At 50.6% G+C, this 19,325-nt stretch overlaps 1 protein-coding gene across 1 annotated transcript; it reads right to left on the reverse strand.

The window, feature by feature from the left end:
* Nucleotides 1–780: 780 nt before the first annotated feature.
* On the reverse strand, nucleotides 781–11,653 carry SDSL (serine dehydratase like). Its single transcript, XM_066260503.1, has 8 exons — nucleotides 11,517–11,653; nucleotides 7,683–7,877; nucleotides 6,759–6,798; nucleotides 5,929–6,068; nucleotides 5,156–5,244; nucleotides 4,277–4,504; nucleotides 2,093–2,217; nucleotides 781–1,185 (listed from the first exon to the last, which is right to left on the reverse strand). Exons 2-8 carry the CDS (start codon nucleotides 7,854–7,856, stop codon nucleotides 992–994), a joined length of 990 nt encoding a protein of 329 aa, XP_066116600.1. The 5' UTR covers nucleotides 7,857–7,877; nucleotides 11,517–11,653; the 3' UTR covers nucleotides 781–991.
* Nucleotides 11,654–19,325: the final 7,672 nt, after the last annotated feature.

The raw sequence follows: 19,325 nt of genomic DNA on the forward strand, positions 1-19,325 counted from the left end.
CTCCAGCTGGAGGGCGTGTGGGTGGGGGGTAGAGTCAAGGAAGACCAGAGGGGCAAGACGGCCTCCCCACCACCCCCATTCCCCATTGGAGGCGTGTTGCTGCCCCCTGGTGGCTCCAAGAGATTCTAATGTCCCCTCCAGTTTCCTAAAAGATCCTTCCCAGGAGCTGAAGGTGCCCAATTCCAGGACCAGCACCCACTCTTTGTGACCTACAGGTGTGTCCAAACTGACCTGAAGATCCCACTTCCTTCCTCAATGTCCCACTGCCACCAACCCCTGCACAAAGAAGGCCAAAGTCACAGGTTTGAACCTGACTGGGCTGCATTCCAGCTTTGTGACATTGGGTGGGCTAGGTAACCTTCCCATGCCTCAGTTTCCCCATCTGTAGAGCAGAGATGACAATAATGGTTTTATTTCATAGTGATGTGAACGTCAGAGAAAAAAATGAGTAGAAAGTTCTTAGAAGAAAGTATTTAGAAGTAGTAAGTTCTTCGAGTTTCTGGCACTTAAGCAGCACCTGATAAAGATGGAAAATATTGTCCTCATCTGCCCGGGCCTGTGAAGTGACAGCATCCCCTCCTCTTCCTGTCCCCAGGTGAGGGAAGCCCTCCTGGGAGCTCAGCGTGGGCCAGACTCCCTTAGAGTCCCTAGTTTTGAATCCTTGGCTTTGTTTCTCAAGCTGTGTGAAAGAGTTGCTTCATCATAGAGCCAGGCTCAGGCTGCCATGCGCCTTCTCTGAGCTCAGGGAGGTGGAAAGATTGGACCCACCAGAGTAATAAACACAGTTCAGAAAGGGTTTATTGGCCAGGGTTACAGAGGAACAGAAGGGAGCCGTTTGGGAGGACTTCCTGCAGGAGGCGGCCAGCACAGAAGTACAGGGCAGCTTCCTCTGCCATCTCTGAGCACAGAGGGCCCCTCCGCCAGCACAGGAGTATCCGTGACCCTTGTGGGGATCTCTGGGGTGCAGCCGGCCCTCCCAGACCAGGAGCCCTCAGCTCAGGCCCAGCTGGGTTTTCAGAGCCTGCAGCTCTCGGCTGTCAATGCTGTTGCCTCCACACACGATGACCACAATGGAGGCCAGGGAGGGGCTCAGGTGGCCCTCAGCCTGCAGCCTCCCCAGGAGGCCTGAATAGATGGCAGCTAAGGCTGCCCCGCAGGCGGGCTCCACCAACATACGCTCATCATCTGCCCAGAGCAGGGGCGTGGGGTGGAGGAGAAGAGAGAAAAGGGGAAAGCAGTTAGTGCTCGGCAGTCTCGGGGCACTGCAAATCCAGAAGCCAGCCCGCCATCCATCTCACAGTCTGTCTGTCTGACTCCCTCTCCATCCATCAATCTGACCATCTATCTCTCCACCCATCTACCTTTCATCTATCCATCCATCCATCATTAGACTGTCTGTCTGTCCATCTATTAGTGTAGCCATCAATCAATATAGCCATCCATCCATCCATTCACCCTTTCATCCACTATCCATCATTTGACTGTCTGTCCATCCATCAATGTGTTCATTAATCAATGTGTTCATCCATCTATTCATTTCTATGTCATTCATCAATTCGTTAGCCCCCTCAGTTCATTCGCCCATCCATCCGTCCATTATCCACCCTTTCACTCACCCACTCACCCCTTCATTCAACATTTTTTTACTGGGTGCCCACCCCTTGCCAGGCCTTGTTCTAGGAAGGTCCTGGGGACACAACAGTGAACGAGACACACTGGCCCCTGCCTTCAGTGAGTTCACACTCTAGTAATTTAGATGAATAAGAATCAGGCAGTTATGAGACTAGTGAGATTGGTGTAAAGGAAGTCTTCAGCCCAAGTGGGATGGGGGTGAGAGATCAAAGGAGGCTTCCTGGAGGAGGTGCCATCATGGCTGAGCAGCCCTTAGTGACATGAAACTGACAGAGAACAGGGCCAGGGACAGGCAGCTAGAGGGAAGAACACACCCCTTCTGTATCCCCACTCATTTTATCTACTCAACGCACACTTCCTGCACTGTCACCACATACCCCGCACAGAGAACATGCTCTCGCTAGGAGATCCAGGGACCTTGTAGGTTTCCGAGACCCGGCAGGGGACAGTGCTCACTCACCGAGGAACCGCTGGATGGCACTCACAGCCTCGCTGTCCTCCACCACCTCGGAGAAGATCTCAAAGTCCTGCACACAGGCCAGGGCCCCTGCAGCCACCGTCTTGGCACCCAGGCACTTGGCCACACTGCAGGAGCGGGCAGTTGGGGCAGGGAGTACAGGGAATGCAAGGAAGAGCTGGCGAATCTCGTCTCCTCCTCACGCAGACCGGCCCTCCCCTGCTTGGACCCCCTCCCATCCTCCAACAGACTAGGGCTCAGCGTTGCAAGAGTCCAAAGCAGCGTCCAGCACAGAGGCCAGGCTCAAAAATTGTGTCCCATGCACAGCTGATGAACTCACAGCACACCTTCTGGCTCTATGGCCATGATTGTGCCATATTTTGCACAGATACCAGAAACCCAAACATAGAAAAAGATTTTTAAAATGTCCTTCATTGATGACCATGCATCAGGTCTATACTATACTATAGCTAATATTTAATATTTTCAGAATGTCCACAAGGTGCTGGATGATGGATTTTTCTGTTTTAATCCTCACAGTCACCCTTTGAGTGAGGAACTTATGAGCTCCATCCCTTTTGGTCCTACGCCATTATATCCTAAGTCCCAGCAACCTTTGATAAAATGTGGGCAGTAATGGTATTGGTAGAGGGCTGAATAGCTCCCCTCCCCCCCCAAAAAAAAATCCGTGTCCACTCAGAACCTCAGAAGGTGACCTTATTTGGAAATAGGGTCTTTGCAGATATAATTTGTTAAGATGGTGTCATACTTGATTAGGGTAAACCCTAAACCCAATGACTGGTGTCCTAACAAGAAGGGTATGGACACACAGAGGAAAAGGCCACGTGAAGACAGAGGTAGGTGATGTAGCTGCAAACCAAGGAATGACAAGGATCAATGCCAAACCCAGGACCTGTGGAAGGCAGGGAAGGCCCCTTAGGGCCCTCAGAGGGAGCATGGCCCTGCCTGCTCACACCCTGACTTCAGACTTTTAACTTCCAGGGATGTGGAAGAATAAATTTCTGGTGTTTTCTGTTATTTTAAGGCACTGAATTTGTGGTTATTTCTATGGAAGCCCTAGGTGACTCAGACAGCATCCATGATGATGGGGGTGGGGGTGGGGTGACCATGAAGAATATAAGATGAGGCCCTGGCCGGTTGGCTCAGCGGTAGAGCGTCAGCCTGGCGCGCGGGGGACCCGGGTTCGATTCCCGGCCAGGGCACATAGGAGAAGCGCCCATTTGCTTCTCCGCCCCCCTCCTTCCTCTCTGTCTCTCTCTTCCCCTCCCGCAGCCAAGGCTCCATTGGAGCAAAGATGGCCCGGGCGCTAGGGATGGCTCCTTGGCCTCTGCCCCAGGCGCTGGGGTGGCTCTGGTTGCGGCAGAGCAACACTCCGGAGGGGCAGAGCTTCGCCCCCTGTTGGGCAGAGCGTTGCCCCTGGTGGGCGTGCCAGGTGGATCCTGGTCAGGCGCATGCGGGAGTCTGTCTGACTGTCTCTCCCCGTTTCCAGCTTCAGAAAAATACAAAAAAAAAAAAAAAAAAGAATATAAGATGAGACAGGGGTTGGAGGTTGGACCACTCTTTGCTTGTTAATTGGTTTATAAGGACTCTTCCTCAATTGAATTAAAATCGGTTGCAAAATGCAATGGGGAAAACGTTCTCTAATGGTGTTGCTAAAAAAAAAAAAGTTCATGTTATATAATAGGAATAGAAAAATAGAGATTACAAAACAGTGTGACAACTATAATCTCAACTTTTAAAAATTGATTCATTTGTTCATTTCACAAGTATTTGTTGAGCACTTACTATGTCCCACCGGGCACATTTCACTTGGTAATGACTCATGGATGGGGCCAGGGAAAAGGCGGCCAAGGGCAACCTAATCTGAGCAACATCAGTCTTTGGATGGTGGAAGTGAGGGTGATATTTGGTTTTCTTCTGCTTATTGCTCGCCTACATTTTTGAACTGCAGCTTCGTTAAAGTGCTCTGGTAATGACACAAACCAGCGGCAAGCCTTAAATGAATCAGGCCCTTCATCTGCCTTCTCGGCACTGCCTTCTAATTTAGACCCACATTGCTGCAGTTGGAGCCCCAGGGGGAAGAGGCCCTCCTGAGTGTCCCCCACCTCCACTCATCGAGGAGGCCCTCACCCTCCAGCGCCCCACAGATGCCTAGCCTGAGCCTACCTGGTGATGTTCGGCAGCGTGACCAGCCTGCCTGCCTCGATGGCCGCGTTGAAACAGTGTGCCCCTCGGGTCTCCATGGCGACAATGGGCACATGCTTCCAGCCCACCTCCGCCAGGCCTGCTGTCACCCCAGCCAGGAGCCCCCCGCCCCCGACCGCCAGCACCAGGGCCCCTGGGGGGGTCCCCAGGGCTGCCTTCAGCTCTCGCACCAGGCTGGCGTGGCCTTCCCTGGGTGGGAGGGAGGAGCCCAGTGAGGGAGACCCTCAGCCCCAAAGGCTCCCATACATACAAACTCCCCTCGTTGCCTCCCCTCCCCGCCTGCTGCTATGGGAGAGGCCCTGTAATGCTGAGTTCACTCAGCTTTCATCCTTGGATTTATTAATTCACTCGTTCTCTCCCCACCTCTACCTCCACCTCCACCTCCACCTCCGTCAACCTCCCAGTTCCCGCATATCACTTGGAACCAGCTCAACTCAAGTTCTGGGCCCAGGACCCAATGTCTCAGCCACTTATTAGCTGTGTGATCTCAAGCAGTTGCTTGGCCCGTGATGCCTCAGTTTCCTCACCTGTAAAACGGACATAAAACACCCACCTCTAGGACTTCAGGGAGGATTCAAAGGACTAATTGTGTCTCAAAGTACACACTCAATAAAGGGGGTTTATTATTAGCATTCTTTCTTACACATGTGGAAACTGAGGTACAAGGCGGTGAGGTGTTTTAAAGAGTCACACAATTCGCAAGTGGCAGAAGCAGGGTCTGAACCCGGTGTGCCTGGATTCTATGCCTCTTCTACTCTCTGGGCCTCAGTTTCCCCTTCTGTGCAATGGAAGGGCCCTGATTCAACCTGAACTCCATAGGGGGCGTGGCAGCAGCCTTACCATAGCAGGGGGTGGTCAAATGGGGGGACGTTCACCCAGCCGTCCCTCTTGGCCAACTCTTGTGCCCTGAGATTGGCCTCGTCCCAGACCTAAAAGGAAAACGGGGTCAGACCACTGTGGGGGTCTCCTGGGAGCCCCTCCAGCCAATCTCAATGGTAACTATCTCCTCTCCTAATGAGTAAAGGGTGACAAGGGGGCCAGAAACAACCCCTGCCCATCCTCTGGCTCCCTGTAGTGCCCACTCTGGGCCAGTCCTGTGCCAGGGGCATGCAAGAAAGACAAAGACATGGCCTCTGCCTGCATGCACTCCCCTATCTAGCTGAAGAGTTGGGCCTCATTCTCTTGAGTGACACAAAAATGAGACGCGAACTGTGCGGCCCTTGACAGCCCCCACCGGGATGCCACAGAGCCTCCTCACGGCTTCCCTGCCCCCATCCTTGTCCCAGAGCCCCGGAGTGAACATCCAACTGTGTCCTCCTCATCCCTCCACGGCCCCCACGGCCCTCAGGTTAAAAGTCGGCTCAGCCTCACTACAGGCCCCGGCCGGTCAGCACCGTGCCTTCCTCCACCTCCCGGTTCATGCGGGAGTCTTCCCAGCGTGGAGACCAGTGAGTCGGGTCCCAGCCCTCAGTACACAGCACACCACGCCCCACCCTTCAGCTCAGCCATCCTGGGGGGAGACCAGGTCCCAGGCCTAGTTCATCAAGAGGAAAAGGAGACAGTCTCTTAGGGGTGAAGTGCAGTGAGGGGCTTCCCCTTCCTGGGGTCCTTACCTTTCCAGCCAGCTGAACCTCGGCCCCCTCCCCCTGCAGCCTCCTCACCACCTGCGGGGAGGTGCCCTCGGGGAGCACAATGGTGGCAGGGATGCCCAGCTTCCGGGCACAGTAGGCAGCTGCGATGCCCGCGTTGCCCCCTGTGCAGGAGCAGAAGGAGGTGCAGTGGGCAGTGCTGCATTAGCCTGTCGATAACCCTTCCCACCTCCTCCTCCCTTTCCCTTTGAGTCACTCCATACTCATATGTCCCATGATTGAGTCCTAGTGCCAAAGATGGATACATGATCTAGACTGAGCCAATCAGAGAACTCAATTGTCCATGAGTAGTTCAGGGATGAGTGAGTACATGATCCAAACTGGGTCAAAAAGACCAATTCATGGATTGAGGAGACCCATCGGGAAGGGGTGCTCCCTTTTCACCAGGGTTGGTAGGATGGCAAGGAGCAAGCCTGAAACTCTGATGGCCATCTTGCTACCATGAGGTCTGTATGAGAATAAAGCTAGTGGAAAGGAAACAAAAGCCAAGAGAAAGGAGAGATACAGATGAGAGCTCCTGGATCCAGCTGTGCCTGAAAGCCATTTATCCCAAGAATTTTCAGTTCTTGTAATCTGTAGCTCACACCTGTATGAATTGGGTTTCTGTTACTTCTACAATGGGTCCTGAATGAGAGAAACATGGCTGGAAGAGGATATACAAAATGGTCATCTGACCATGACCTTGAAGAGGCTGGGCCTTTAAAAGGAGGTCAAGACCTAGACATCTATTGCTGTTCCTCCTCCCTCACACTCAGTACTGAGGACCCTCATGAAGCAGAAAGAGGTGGGGTCACCTGAGGAGCACACCAGGTGTCTGCATCCCTTCTTGGCCACCTGGGAAGAAAAGAAATGGGGTTAGGGGCCAACCCAAGCAGATGTCATGGAGCCCTATGTGGGATGGAGTTAGACCTTCCCCACGCCATTCCAACACTCCTCACCCCTCACCTGCCCACTACTTTCTCCTCCCATCTGGACAACCCCACAACCCCCTCCTGCCTCACACCCTCACCTCCCCCTCCTGCCCTCACACCCTCACCTCCCCCTCCTGCCCGCACACCCTCACCTCCCCCTCCTGCCCGCACACCCTCACCTCCCCCTCCTGCCCTCACACCCTCACCTCCCCCCTCCTGCCCGCACACCCTCACCTCCCCCCTCCTGCCCGCACACCCTCACCTCTCCCCTCCTGCCCGCACACCCTCACCTCCCCCCTCCTGCCCGCACACCCTCACCTCCCCCCTCCTGCCCGCACACCCTTACACCCTCTCCTGCCCGCACACCCTCACCTCCCCCCTCCTGCCCTCACACCCTCACCTCCCCCTCCTGCCCTCACACCCTCACCTCTCCCTCCTGCCCTCCTGCCCTCACACCCCCCTCCTGCCCGCACACCCTCACCTCCCCCTCCTGCCCTCATACCCTCACCTCCCCCCTCCTGCCCGCACACCCTCACCTCCCCCCTCCTGCCCGCACACCCTCACCTCTCCCTCCTGCCCTCCTGCCCTCACACCCCCCTCCTGCCCTCACACCCTCACCTCCCCCCTCCTGCCCGCACACCCTCACCTCCCCCCTCCTGCCCGCACACCCTCATCTCCCTCCTCCTGCCCTCCTGCCCTCACACCCCCCTCCTGCCCGCACACCCTCATCTCCCTCCTCCTGCCCTCACACCCTCACACCCCCTCCTGCCTGCCCACCCTCACACCCCCCTGCCCGCACACCCTCACCTCCTGACAGAAATGACCGATGCCCCGGATCTTGAAGGAGCCGGCCGGCTGCACATTCTCACACTTGAGGAAGACAGTCGTGCCCGCCACCTGGGACAGTGCCCAGCTCTCCAGCAGAGGCGTGACGGTGTGGAAGTGCTCCCCTTTAGCACGCTCTGCCTGAGAGCTCTCCATGCCAGCATCCACCTAGCGGGCCTGCAGGAGGACACAAATGTCATAGCCCAGGCAGCTCCACTGAAGAGTCCTCTTAACCAGAATGGGAGACGGGAAAGTGGAGAAGCCCCTCAGCTCGGCCCCCTCAACCCCATCTGGCTGCCAACCTTGAGACTGCACCAAGTACCCGCTCCTCCCTGGGCCTCAGTTTCCCCATCTGGACAAGGAGGCTTGGACTAGGGGCCCTGTCATTCTGTAACTGCAGCTGCCCACAGGTCTGAGGATGCAAAATATGGCCAACATGAAGTTATGAGTGAATGAAAATGGGAGAATTCATTCATGCAATATCCATTCATTCAAATGAGTATTTATTGGGCACCCCGTAAGTGCCCGGGGGGGTCCATATTTTGGGGTCTGGAACAGGACAAGTCAGCGGGGGCCCCTGCTTTGCCAGAGCTCCCACTCAAATGTGGGAAACAGAGTCACAGAATTTCAACCAGGAGTGACTGGGAAAGGTGTTTCTTAGCAAGGGTGGTGGGGAAGGACCTCTCTCAGGAGAAAAGCTTTTTTAAACTTCTATTGCGGAAATTTCAGACACAGCAAACATGTCAAGAACTGCACAATAAACCTCTTGTGTATCCATCACTAGGTTCCATCGGTCATCAACTTACTGCCTGCCCTGTTTCACCCATATCTACACCACCCCCTTTAGTGTTTCCTCTTTTATTATCATTCTTATATTTTTCCTCTGCGTTATTTCATCTGTAAATGTTTCAACATAGACCCCAAAGGTAAAGAACTCTTTTTATTCTGGCAAGATTTATTTTATTTTACTTTTAAATTTTTTACAGAGATATAATTGACAGGCAGCATTATATTAGTTTCCGGTCTACAACACAAAGGATTCGATATCTGTATATTTTGCAAAATAATCACCATAATAAGTCTAGCTAACATCTGGCACCATACATGCCTACAGAATGTTTCTGTGTGATGAGAACTTTTAAGATCTACTATCTGAGCAACTTTTAAATAGGCAATACAACATTGTTAACTCGAGTCACCATGCCGTACATTACATCCCCAGGACTTATTTATCTGATAACTGGAAGTTCATACCTTTCAACCACAAAGAACTCTTTTTTAAAAAAAAAAAATGAAGCTACATAATTTTTCACAACAGTGTATATTTTTCCAAACTCTGAAGTTGACCTGAAAGTGGGCTCATTTTATTGTATGTAAATTATACTTCAATAATGCTAACTTGTAAAAATGCAATCACACTTAAAATAGTAATAATTTCTTAATATCAGTTGTCTCATTAAATGTGCTATGCGATCGATTTGTGGTTGGTGGTAGTTTGGGGATTATAAGAGTTTGAATCAGGATGCGTATTGGACTTGAACATTTGTTTGGTTGAGAGGTCTCTTAATTCATTTGTGATCTGCGAGTTCTCAAAGGGGCAACTCTGAGATGAATGACAAGAAGAGAGCCAAGGCACAAGCATTCCTGTGTGGGAACAGCAGATAGAACTACCCCAACCTAGAAATGAACTTGAGCGTTGCTGGTGCAGAGAGAGGGGTTTGGGCGCAGGAGCAAGAGGTGGGCGGGGACGTGGGGAGGGCGGGGGAGTAGGGCGTTCCAACCCAAAGAGAAAGGTTGGGACGTCATTCTAAGTCTACTCGCCAAGGGAAGCAATGGAGGATTTTAAGCCTAGGTACGGGTGAATGAGCAGTCAATGAACCCGTGGATCAGAAGGAGACTGAAAAGAGGGAGGGTATGAAAGGGAAGAAAAATAGAAGGATTTTTTTTAAAGGAGCAAACTCAGCCCCTCTTTTCTTTCCTCTCTGGGCTGCCCCCCTGCAGTTCCACTCTTTGCCACTAGTAGGAGCACTGAAACCTCTCTCACCAACAAGCCCAAGATTCTTGTCGGGGCTGGGGTCCCCCCATCGAAGAGTTATGGGTCCACCGTCCCTGGATTTAACGCCTTGGCCTTTGTTGGGATGGCCCTGGGATTCCCCAGGCAGGGCGAAACCTGAGCCACTGCCACCCAGTTTCACGCAGGGCACCTCTCCAGCTGAGCCAGGCAGTCCTTGAGTTACCCAAATCCAGCATACCCTGCCTGGGTCTCACCGCAGCCCAAGCCCAAGAAGGTGGACATAGGGCCAATCCAGGACCAAAGTGAGAGACCAGCTATGATTTCCTGCCTGTGAGACAAGTGTCTCAACCTCTCTATGCCTATTTTGCCTCCTATAAACATGATTAATAATAGTTTCTAACTCACAGGTTATGGTACATATGAATGTAATAATTGTTGAGAACCTATTATGTACCAGACATCTGCGGAGTCCTCTGGAAGCGTTATCTCATTGGGACCTTCTGACAACGCTGGTGTGCTCACCCTTACTCTAGCATGTCTAGAGGGCACTTATGAGGTATAGATCCTGACTCTGGAACTGGGGATCACACGGGGAACAAGACGTCTACTCTTGGAGATGACTTATAGTCTGATAGGGAGATTAGTGCTCATCAAATACCTGCATAGACAAACAAACTAATCAGAAATGGTGAAAATTGCTAAGAGGGACACATGCATATAGGGAGTCTAGAAGAGAAGAACAAGGGGACCTACTTTGGGTAGAGAGGTCAGGAAAGACCTCTTGGAGGAGGAGGCCATGAAAACAGAGACTGAAGAGTGATAATGAAGTAACCACACAGCAAGCTGGTCAGGCTGATCTAATATAATTCTTAACAACCACTCTGAAATAGGTTTAATTATTAACTCTATGTTAAGGACAATGAAACTGAGGCCCAGAGAGGTTAAATAATTACTGAAGGCCACACAGCTAAAAATGGCACAGCCAGGATTCAAACCCAGGCAGTGCGCTTTGGCATCTGTGATTATAACCACCATACTTTACTTTCTCTATTATCATTATTAATTACTTAATTGCCACTTGTCCTTAGGAGCCAAATGCTCCTGGCTAAGCTTCTAGGATCCCCCAACCCTATTGGTTATACCAATTGCCCACAAGAGAACAGCAGATATCAGTCAAATGAACAAGGCCAAAGTTGCCAGCAGCCTTATCAAGCCCAGATGTCCACAAGGTCGGGGCCAAGTCCCGGCCTTGGCCTAGGGACGTGTAGTTCTCACTGCGAGTGTCAGCCCATGGGGCTGAGGTGGAAGCTCAGGCTCTGCTGGCTGTGGGGCAATGCAGAGAGAAGCCCAGGGCTTGAGTTCAGGTCCCAACATGCATGACCTGGGCCAAGTCCCTGGGCCTCACCTGTTGCATCCATGAGTTGAGTAAAGACCAACTAGCTTTTCTACCTCTGTCCTTCGGGCTTTTCCCCAGAGGCCACCTGTGTGACACTCCACAGCCAAAGCCCAGGGGCCAGGGCTGGGGAACCTCAGCTGGCCCCTGGCTGGCAGAATGCCCAGCCCTGCCTCTCTGGCAATCAGAGCCTTCTTCCTTCCTTCTGCAAGGCGGGCAGGCAGGCTGGGCCCAGGGCACTCTGAGCTGAATCGATATTCCTGGGAGGGTTTAGGCCGCTGTCACCCTCTCTCACTTCCCATCCACTCAGCTGGGACTTCGCCCCAGGACCTTGCAAATTATCCTACACGCACATTCACATATGCACACAGAGCCCTGGGGGCCCCTCTTTGACCCCCAGACCCCTTACCGTTCTGCCCAAGATCCCGTGGACCAACTTGGCCGCAACCTGCTGCCCACCAGCCTAACTGGGCACCAGCTCTGTCCAGCTCCCAGCAGCCTCCTGTGACCTTGGCCCCTCCTCCCCACTGTTAAAGAGACAGCTCCAGCTGCCTCCCTCACTGTGTCCCCCTGCACTGTTCCCGACACATGCATTACTTGGTCCCATTTGGCCGATGAAGAAACTGAGGCTCAGAGAGGGAACTTCGTTTGACCATCCAGCCAGTGAGAAACACCCTTAATCTCTCAGCCTGGACCACCACTTTTATGACACAGACATCTCCAAGTACGTGCTTGTCGCAAGAAAACAAAGACAAAGGAACAATTGTTCTGCGTCATGTAAGAAAAGCATATTTTTTTTCTGAAGCACCTCCTCATCTTTGATACTTGACACCCCACACGGGAACCCAACAATTATTTACCTTTCAAATGAATGACTCTGGCAATTGATTCATTCAACAAATATTTATTGGACACCTACTATGTGTCACATCCCGGGACCTTTAGCCTCAAACAAAACAGCCTGTTCCCTGCCCTTATGGAGCCCCACAGGATCACTGAAGAGTAGTTACAATCAGTGCCAGCTCCCAGCAGCCTCTGGTATTGGCAGGGCTGTGGGTGCCCAGAGCAGGTACCTCACTTGGCTGCAGAGGGCCAGGAAGGCTTCCTGGAGGAGGAGAAGGCTGAGCTCAGCCAGGAATAAGGAACATGGAGTGCAAAGGTCTGGAATTGAAAAACACAGTGTGTTCCAGGGATGGAGAAGTGTCCAGGAGGACTGGACAGAAGAGGCAGGGCTGGGGCAGCAGGCCTGCTGGGGACTGGGGAGGTGGGCAGGGGTCAGAGTCCACAAAGATTGCTATGCCAATCCAGAGTCTGGACCTGAGCCAGGGGGACTAGGGAGCCATGGAAGGCTGTGGGAGGAAAGTGATATCATCAGATTCCCATCTTATCTCTGCCACCGTCTCATTGGGTAAACCTGAGCTTGTCACATCCATCTGGCCTCAGTTTCCTTCTATGTCAAATGGGAGGTGAAGTCCTAGAAGGACCTGGCAGCCCGAGTATTTTGTACCCTTCTCGGTCTTCAGGTGACCTCCTCAGGTTGGATGATTAACTCCTGGTCACTTGGGTCCAGTTGAGCTGCTTGGCCCTGGTCCCTGATGAGGATGCTGACAGCTTCATTCCTGCCCACACATTAACATGTAGCCATTGCCAGGTGTTCTGTACTGAACGGGGTGTAGGAGCAGAGAGGGTAAAACCCAGTTTCTGCTCTGAGTGCCTCCCGAGCAGGAGGGGAGAGGAAGACACCCAATTCAGTGACAATTCTAACACTCCTTCGGAGGACAGAAAGCAGAAGGTCCTCGCAGGGCATCTAAGGGAGGGGTGGGATCAGGGATGGCTTCCTGGAGGAGCAGGGCCTTAGCACACAGCTCAGACTTGGACAAAAAGCGCAACTGCTGCATTTATTGCATGCCTACTGTATTCCAGCCCTTCGGATCTCATATCCTAAAGGTTTTTTTATAGTTGGATATTCATTTTTGTGTGCAGTAGGAGATATCAAACCCATACATGAATATTATTGCTTCAGAAGAAATTAGAGAGGTATTAAAGTTTGAAAATAGTCTGTTTGTTTGTTTGTTTTTTAAATCTTATGTAGTAGCAGTAGTAGTTTCTGGTATGAAAAGGCAGTGTGCTTTAGAATTAGAACACAGTCCCTGGGGCCAGGCTCGTGTACAGATCAATCCCAGCTCTGCCACTCACTGGCTGTGTGACCTTGGGTAAATTACTTAACCTCTCTGTCTTGTTGCCTCAACTGGGGATAAAATATTGCCCTAGTGGAATTCTTGGGAAGATCAAATGAGTTAATAAATGTGAGACATCCAGAACAGTAATAAATGGTCTGTATTTACTGCTATTGTTGTAATCGTTACTATTATAGAAGAGGTGAGACAACAAGATGACAAAGATTGCAGTGTCTAAAGTTTGGGAACATGACATCAGTATGTCATGAAATGTGTACAGCGCCCTGCAGAGGTGAATGTTGTAATGAACGCTACATTGTGGAATCAGATTTGGCTCAGAGAACTCTAGTCACTTGCCCAAGGTCACACAGCAGCCATAGAACCAGGGTTCACAGTCAGAGGGGCCGGGCTCCAGAGCTCCTGGCTTGAGAGAGGATGTGCCAGGGAAAGCCAGGGTGGCTATGTCAGAGAAGGCTGGAAAGATGGGCCAGGTCACTGACCTGTCCCCTCCCAGGGCCACCTTCGTCAGCCAACTCCTGTCCCTGATACCTCAGGCTGCCACACACCCTCCCTGGCCAGCGCCGTGGGTTATTCGTTAATCTTAATTTCATCATCTTTGCCCTCATCTGGCTTTCTTGTTTACAAGGCAAAGGAACCACATAGAGAGGAGTGACAGTACCTCAGATACAAGCGATTGGCCACACGGATTTGCAGGTTTAACTCTGGACTCGGGACATATATTTTCCAAGCCATGGGGCTCAGTTTCGTTAAATGGATGAGAGAACTGGAGTTCAGGCAGCCATGCAAGCAACCTAGCTAGTGAGTGGCTCAGCTGAGGTTTGGACCCACATCTCCGAAGCCCCAATGCATCTTAGGTAACTTCTCAGACCCTTGCTGAGATGATAAGCACTCGGAAGCTGAGAGGGCCTCACTGCTGCTGGCTGGAGCTAACTCACTCTGTCCTCAGTAAGGGACACGGCTCTCCATTTGCCACAGTCCCCACCTCTTCCTATTGCTTGAACAGGGGAACTCTCCTTCTCTCTTCTTGCCCCTTAAAGAAAAGGAGTCAGCCTGACTAGTGGTGGTACAGTGGATAAAGCGTCGACCCGTAACACTGTGGTCGCCAGTTTGAAACTCTGGGCTTGCCCGGTCAAGGCACATACAGGGAGTTGATGCTTCCTGCTCCTCCTCTCTCTCTCTCTCTCTCTCTCTCTCTCTTTTCTCTCTTTCTCTTTCTCTCTCTCCTCCCTAAAATTAATAAATAAAAAAACTTTTAAAAAAAAGAAAAGAAAAGGAGTCACACCTAACCAAGGCAGTGCACAGTGGATAGAGCGTCGGCCTGGGATGCTAAGGGCCCAGGTTTGAAACCCTGAGGTCACCGATCTGAGTATGGGCTCATCCGGCTGGGGTGCGAGGTCGCTGGTTTGAGCATGGGATTGTAGACATGACCCCATGGTCACTGGCTTGAGCCCAAAGGTCGCTGGCTTGAACCCACAAGGGGTCACTGGCTCGGTTGATCAAGGCATGTATGAGAAGCAATCAATGAACAACTAAGACTGCCATAACTACGAGTTGATGCTTCCAAACAATGTGATGTTGATGACAGACATGGATCTGACATGATGTAATGACTGAGACATTTCTCTTCTATGCTCTATGACCCCAGTCCACTCATGAGAAGAACATAATTCATGACCAGTGCTGTTCAAAACTGTCAAGGTCACTGAAAACAAGGGAACACAGAGGCACTGTCACACCCAAGAGGAGCCTACAGAGACATGATGACCAACTGTGACATGGTGTCCTGGGTGGGATCCTGAGACAGTAAAAGGATATTCAGTAAAAACTAAAGAAATGTGAATAAAGTATAGACTCCAATGAATAATAATGTATCAATAATGCTTCAATAATTGTGACCAAGATACCATATTACTGTCACTTGTTACCAATAAGGAAATGGGAAGTGGGACGCATGGGAACTCTATTACTATCTAGGCAGTTGTAGTGTTCCTTTCCGGTCAATCTAAACTATTGTTCTAAATTAAAAGATTTTTTTTAACAGAGACAGAGAGAAAGTCAGAGAGAGGGATAGACAAGGACAGACAGACAGGAACGGAGAGATGAGAAGCATCAATAGCCTGACCTGTGGTGGCGTAGTGGATCAAACCTCGACCTGGAACACTGAGGTTGCAGGTTCAAAAAAAACCCTAGGTTTGCCCAGCCAAGGCACATGTGGGAGTTGGTGCTTCCTGCTCCTCCCCCCTTCTCTCTCTCACTCTGTCTCTCTTCTCTAAAATGAATAAATAAAAAAAAAAAAAAGAAGCATCAATCATTAGTTTTTTGTTGCGCATTGAGACACCTTAGTTGTTCATTGATTGTTTCTCATATGTGCCTTGACCACGGCCCTTCAGCAGACCGAGTAACCCCTTGCTTGAGCCAGTGACCTTGGGTCCAAGCTAGTGAGCTTTTGCTCAAACCAGATGAGCCCGCGCTCAAGCTGGCAACCTCAGGGTCTCGAACCTGGGTCCTCGGCATCCCAGTCCAACACTCCACTGCGCCACAGCCTGGTCAGGCTAAATTAAAAGATTTTTTTTAAGTCCCTGTACCCAAACGTGCAAAAGTAGTGGAAAACAAAAATACCTCTTAGAAGATGATTCTTTGCTTTGCAGAAATATTCTCTGTGGAGAGTGCTTAGATATAAATTAGACCAAATTAAGGAAAAATAGAGTCTTCATTTGTTCTGCATTGAGTTAGTGGTCTGAGATTTAATCCTGCCGCCAATATCTTGACTTCTTGATGAACTTGGGACTAAATCCCTCACAAACTCCACACATCACATGCTGACTGATGGGTGGGTGATGATAGCCCTCCAAGGGGCAGCCCTAGTGTGGCCTTGGGGTCCTGACCTTGGACATGACCAGCTTTAGCTACAAGGGCCCACCAAGGGGCTGTTCGTCACATGTGGGGAAGACACAAAGCCGGGAGGCAACACTACAGATCATACCACAAGGTCTCAACCAAATGGAATAATGGGTTGAAGCCAGGCGAATGAGCATGAGGAAGGCTAGCTGCCAGGTGCTAGAGGAGAGTCTCAGAAGACAGATTCATTAAGTCCAAAACAATGGAGGCCTGATGCATTTGTATTAATTTCACCAAGAAAAAAAGTTTCACTTCTTTGCGGGTTGATTGAATAGCAGTTAAATATATAGAGAGCAACAACTTTTTATTTTATTTTATTGAAGCAGAGAGAGAGAGAGAGAGAGAGAGAGAGAGAGAGAGAGAGAGAGAGAGAAAGGAACATCAAGCTGATTTTGTATGTGCCCTGACCAGGGGGTCGAACTGGCAACCTCCACACTCCTGGACAATACTCCAGAGCTATCCTGCAAGAGCTTCACTTTATTGATTTTTTGTTTTAAGAGAGCCAGAGAGAGAGGTGTGGGGGAGGGGAAGCATTTATTGTTCCACTCAGTTGTGCATTTTTTGGTTGCTTCACATGTGTCCCCTGACCAAGGATCAAACCCCCAACCTTGTTTCGGGAAAACGTTCTTAACCAACTGAGCTAACCATCCATGGCCAGCAATAGCTTTTAAACTGAGTACCTTCTGCCCACATCAGATTAAGTCCTGGCAGACCTCAGCACTACTAACATTTGGGGCCAGATAATTCTTACTTGTGAGGGGCTGGCTGACCTGTGCATGGTAGGATGTTGGATGGATGGAGGAGAGAGTGGTGGACCCAATGGGAACCAGGTCAGAACAGACCTGCCCTAAGGCTGCTCATGACCCCCCGCATGGGGGAAAGACTCCAGGGACCGCCAGGCTGCAGAATCCCAGAGGGTCCAACCCAGATTTGCTGGGAAGGAAACATGAATGAGAAACCAGGTCTGGAGGGAGGACACAGGAAAAGGGGACCTAAATGGGTGGGAAAGTCCTGGATAACACTAATAAGACCAAAGATAATAATATTAGGAGCTACTTTTCTTTGAGCCCTTCCTCTGTGCTTGGCACTTGTCTGCCATTATCCCTAATCTTGCTAAACCCAGTAGCTACCATGTCCTCATTTCTCAAGGCAGGAAACTGAAGCTAAGGGAAGTTAGGTGAATACCCTGAGGTCACACAGCTGGGTGTCTGTTTTAGCCCAGGTGTGATGGACTCAGGAGTGGAGACCTTAACTAATCAGGAGTCAGGGATGGATGGCTTCACCAGCCAGAAAGACAAACAGAGGTAAGAGCTGTCTGTTCCTCCCTGAGCTGTGAAAACAACCGTCAGAATCCCCACCTCCCGCAGCCAAGGACACTCTGATCTGGTCACGCTCAGGGACACCTCCTGGGAGGGTGTGATGTAACAAGGCTAAATCTACAACTGCTGTCTGGAAAAGACATGCCTTGGATGCAGGAGTCACAGACATGAACAGATCCCCCTGAGGTTTGCACAGTGACACAGTGACAGCAGCCAGCCTTTCCCCAAGACCCTCCAGCAGCTAACTGGTCAGAATGTCCCCATCACATCGAGACTCTCCCTGGTTCCGCTCTGTTTCCTCCCCAGGGTAACCTTGGGTGAGTCCACTGCCCTGTTAGGTAGGGTCTTGGGTTCCTATCCATGTTATGGGACACAGAACCACAAATGAACACAAGCATGCACATATATTTTAATATATTTTAAAATGAAGATATGCCCAGATGACAACTATTCATCAATACATAAATAGATAAATAAAATGTGGTCTATCACTACAGTGGAATATTATGCAGCCATAAAAAGGAATGAAGCACCGACATGTGGAAATGTGGATGAACCTTGAAAACACAAGGCCAAGTGAAAGAAGCCGGACACAAAAGGCCGCAAATTGTCTGATTCCATTTATACAAAATGTCCAGAATAGGTAAACCCATAGAAACAAAAAGCAGATTGGTGACTGGCAGGGGCTAGAAGGTGGGGGAGGGGAGTGACTGTTAATAAGGATAGGATTTCTTTACCGAAAATGGGAGATGAAAATGTTCCAAAATTGAGTCTCTGTAAATAAGTGAGTTGTATGCTAAGCAAATTTTATCTCAATAAAATTGTTATTTAAAAAATATATATGCCTGCCTTGGCTGGATAGCTCAGTCGGTTAGAACACCATCCCAATACACCAAGCTCATAGTTTTGATCTCTGGTCAGGGCACATGCAAGAATAAGCCAATGAAAGTGTAAATAAGTAGAAAAATCTCTCTCTCTTTCTCTCTCTGTCTCTCTCTCTCTAACAAATAAATAAATGATATGCCCAAATAGGATATCAACAACAGTGATATATATTTTGTTTTTCCCTCTTTTTGGTTCTTTTATGATTGATTTTCTTAATTTGCATTTTTTTTCAAATCACAACATTGACACATTCTTGTTGAAATAAATGGAACAACATAGAAAGTTCTGAAGAAAGAATTAATTATCTCATTTCTTGTCCTTGCAGCCCCCCCACCCCCACCCCCGTGCAGTGGTGTAGGATAATTCAGCAGATAGGAGAATCCTCCCTTCATTTCCGTCTCCCTGGCTGCGAGGACAACCTCACGTCACACACCCTCCTCTGAGAGGCTAGCGTGACCTCCGCTGGCCCTGCGGACCCTACGCCAATGCCCTGTCGGAATCCCTGAGACTGCATTTCACCATGCCAGCTGGTGACAGTTTTACTCCACCTCTGTGCCTGTTTCTCCACCTGTGACATGGGACTCAGAATGCCCACTCCCCTTGTTGAGGATTAAGTGACACCCCACATGGGAAACAGCTGGCATGCGATGGGGCACCAGCAGATGTTGGGCAATGTGAGTGCCGTCTGCATGCACTCAGATGCGCACAAGGAAGCTGTCTGTACGTGCGCTCCAAGATGCCCTCATCACTTGAGCTCTGCCCAACACATGCCAGTGGACACCTCACTGGGGAGGGGGCTTGGCAATGCCAGGGGAAGGTCGGTGGGGCAGCAGGAGGGGACAGCTTGTCCCACAGAGAGGGACAGCTGTGTAGGCTGTCGGAGCCCTCACTACCCTCTGTCTCATCAATATTCTTGTC

The sequence above is a fragment of the Saccopteryx bilineata genome, chromosome 2 (assembly GCF_036850765.1).
Source record: "Saccopteryx bilineata isolate mSacBil1 chromosome 2, mSacBil1_pri_phased_curated, whole genome shotgun sequence".
Classification (NCBI taxonomy): Eukaryota; Metazoa; Chordata; class Mammalia; order Chiroptera; family Emballonuridae; genus Saccopteryx; species Saccopteryx bilineata.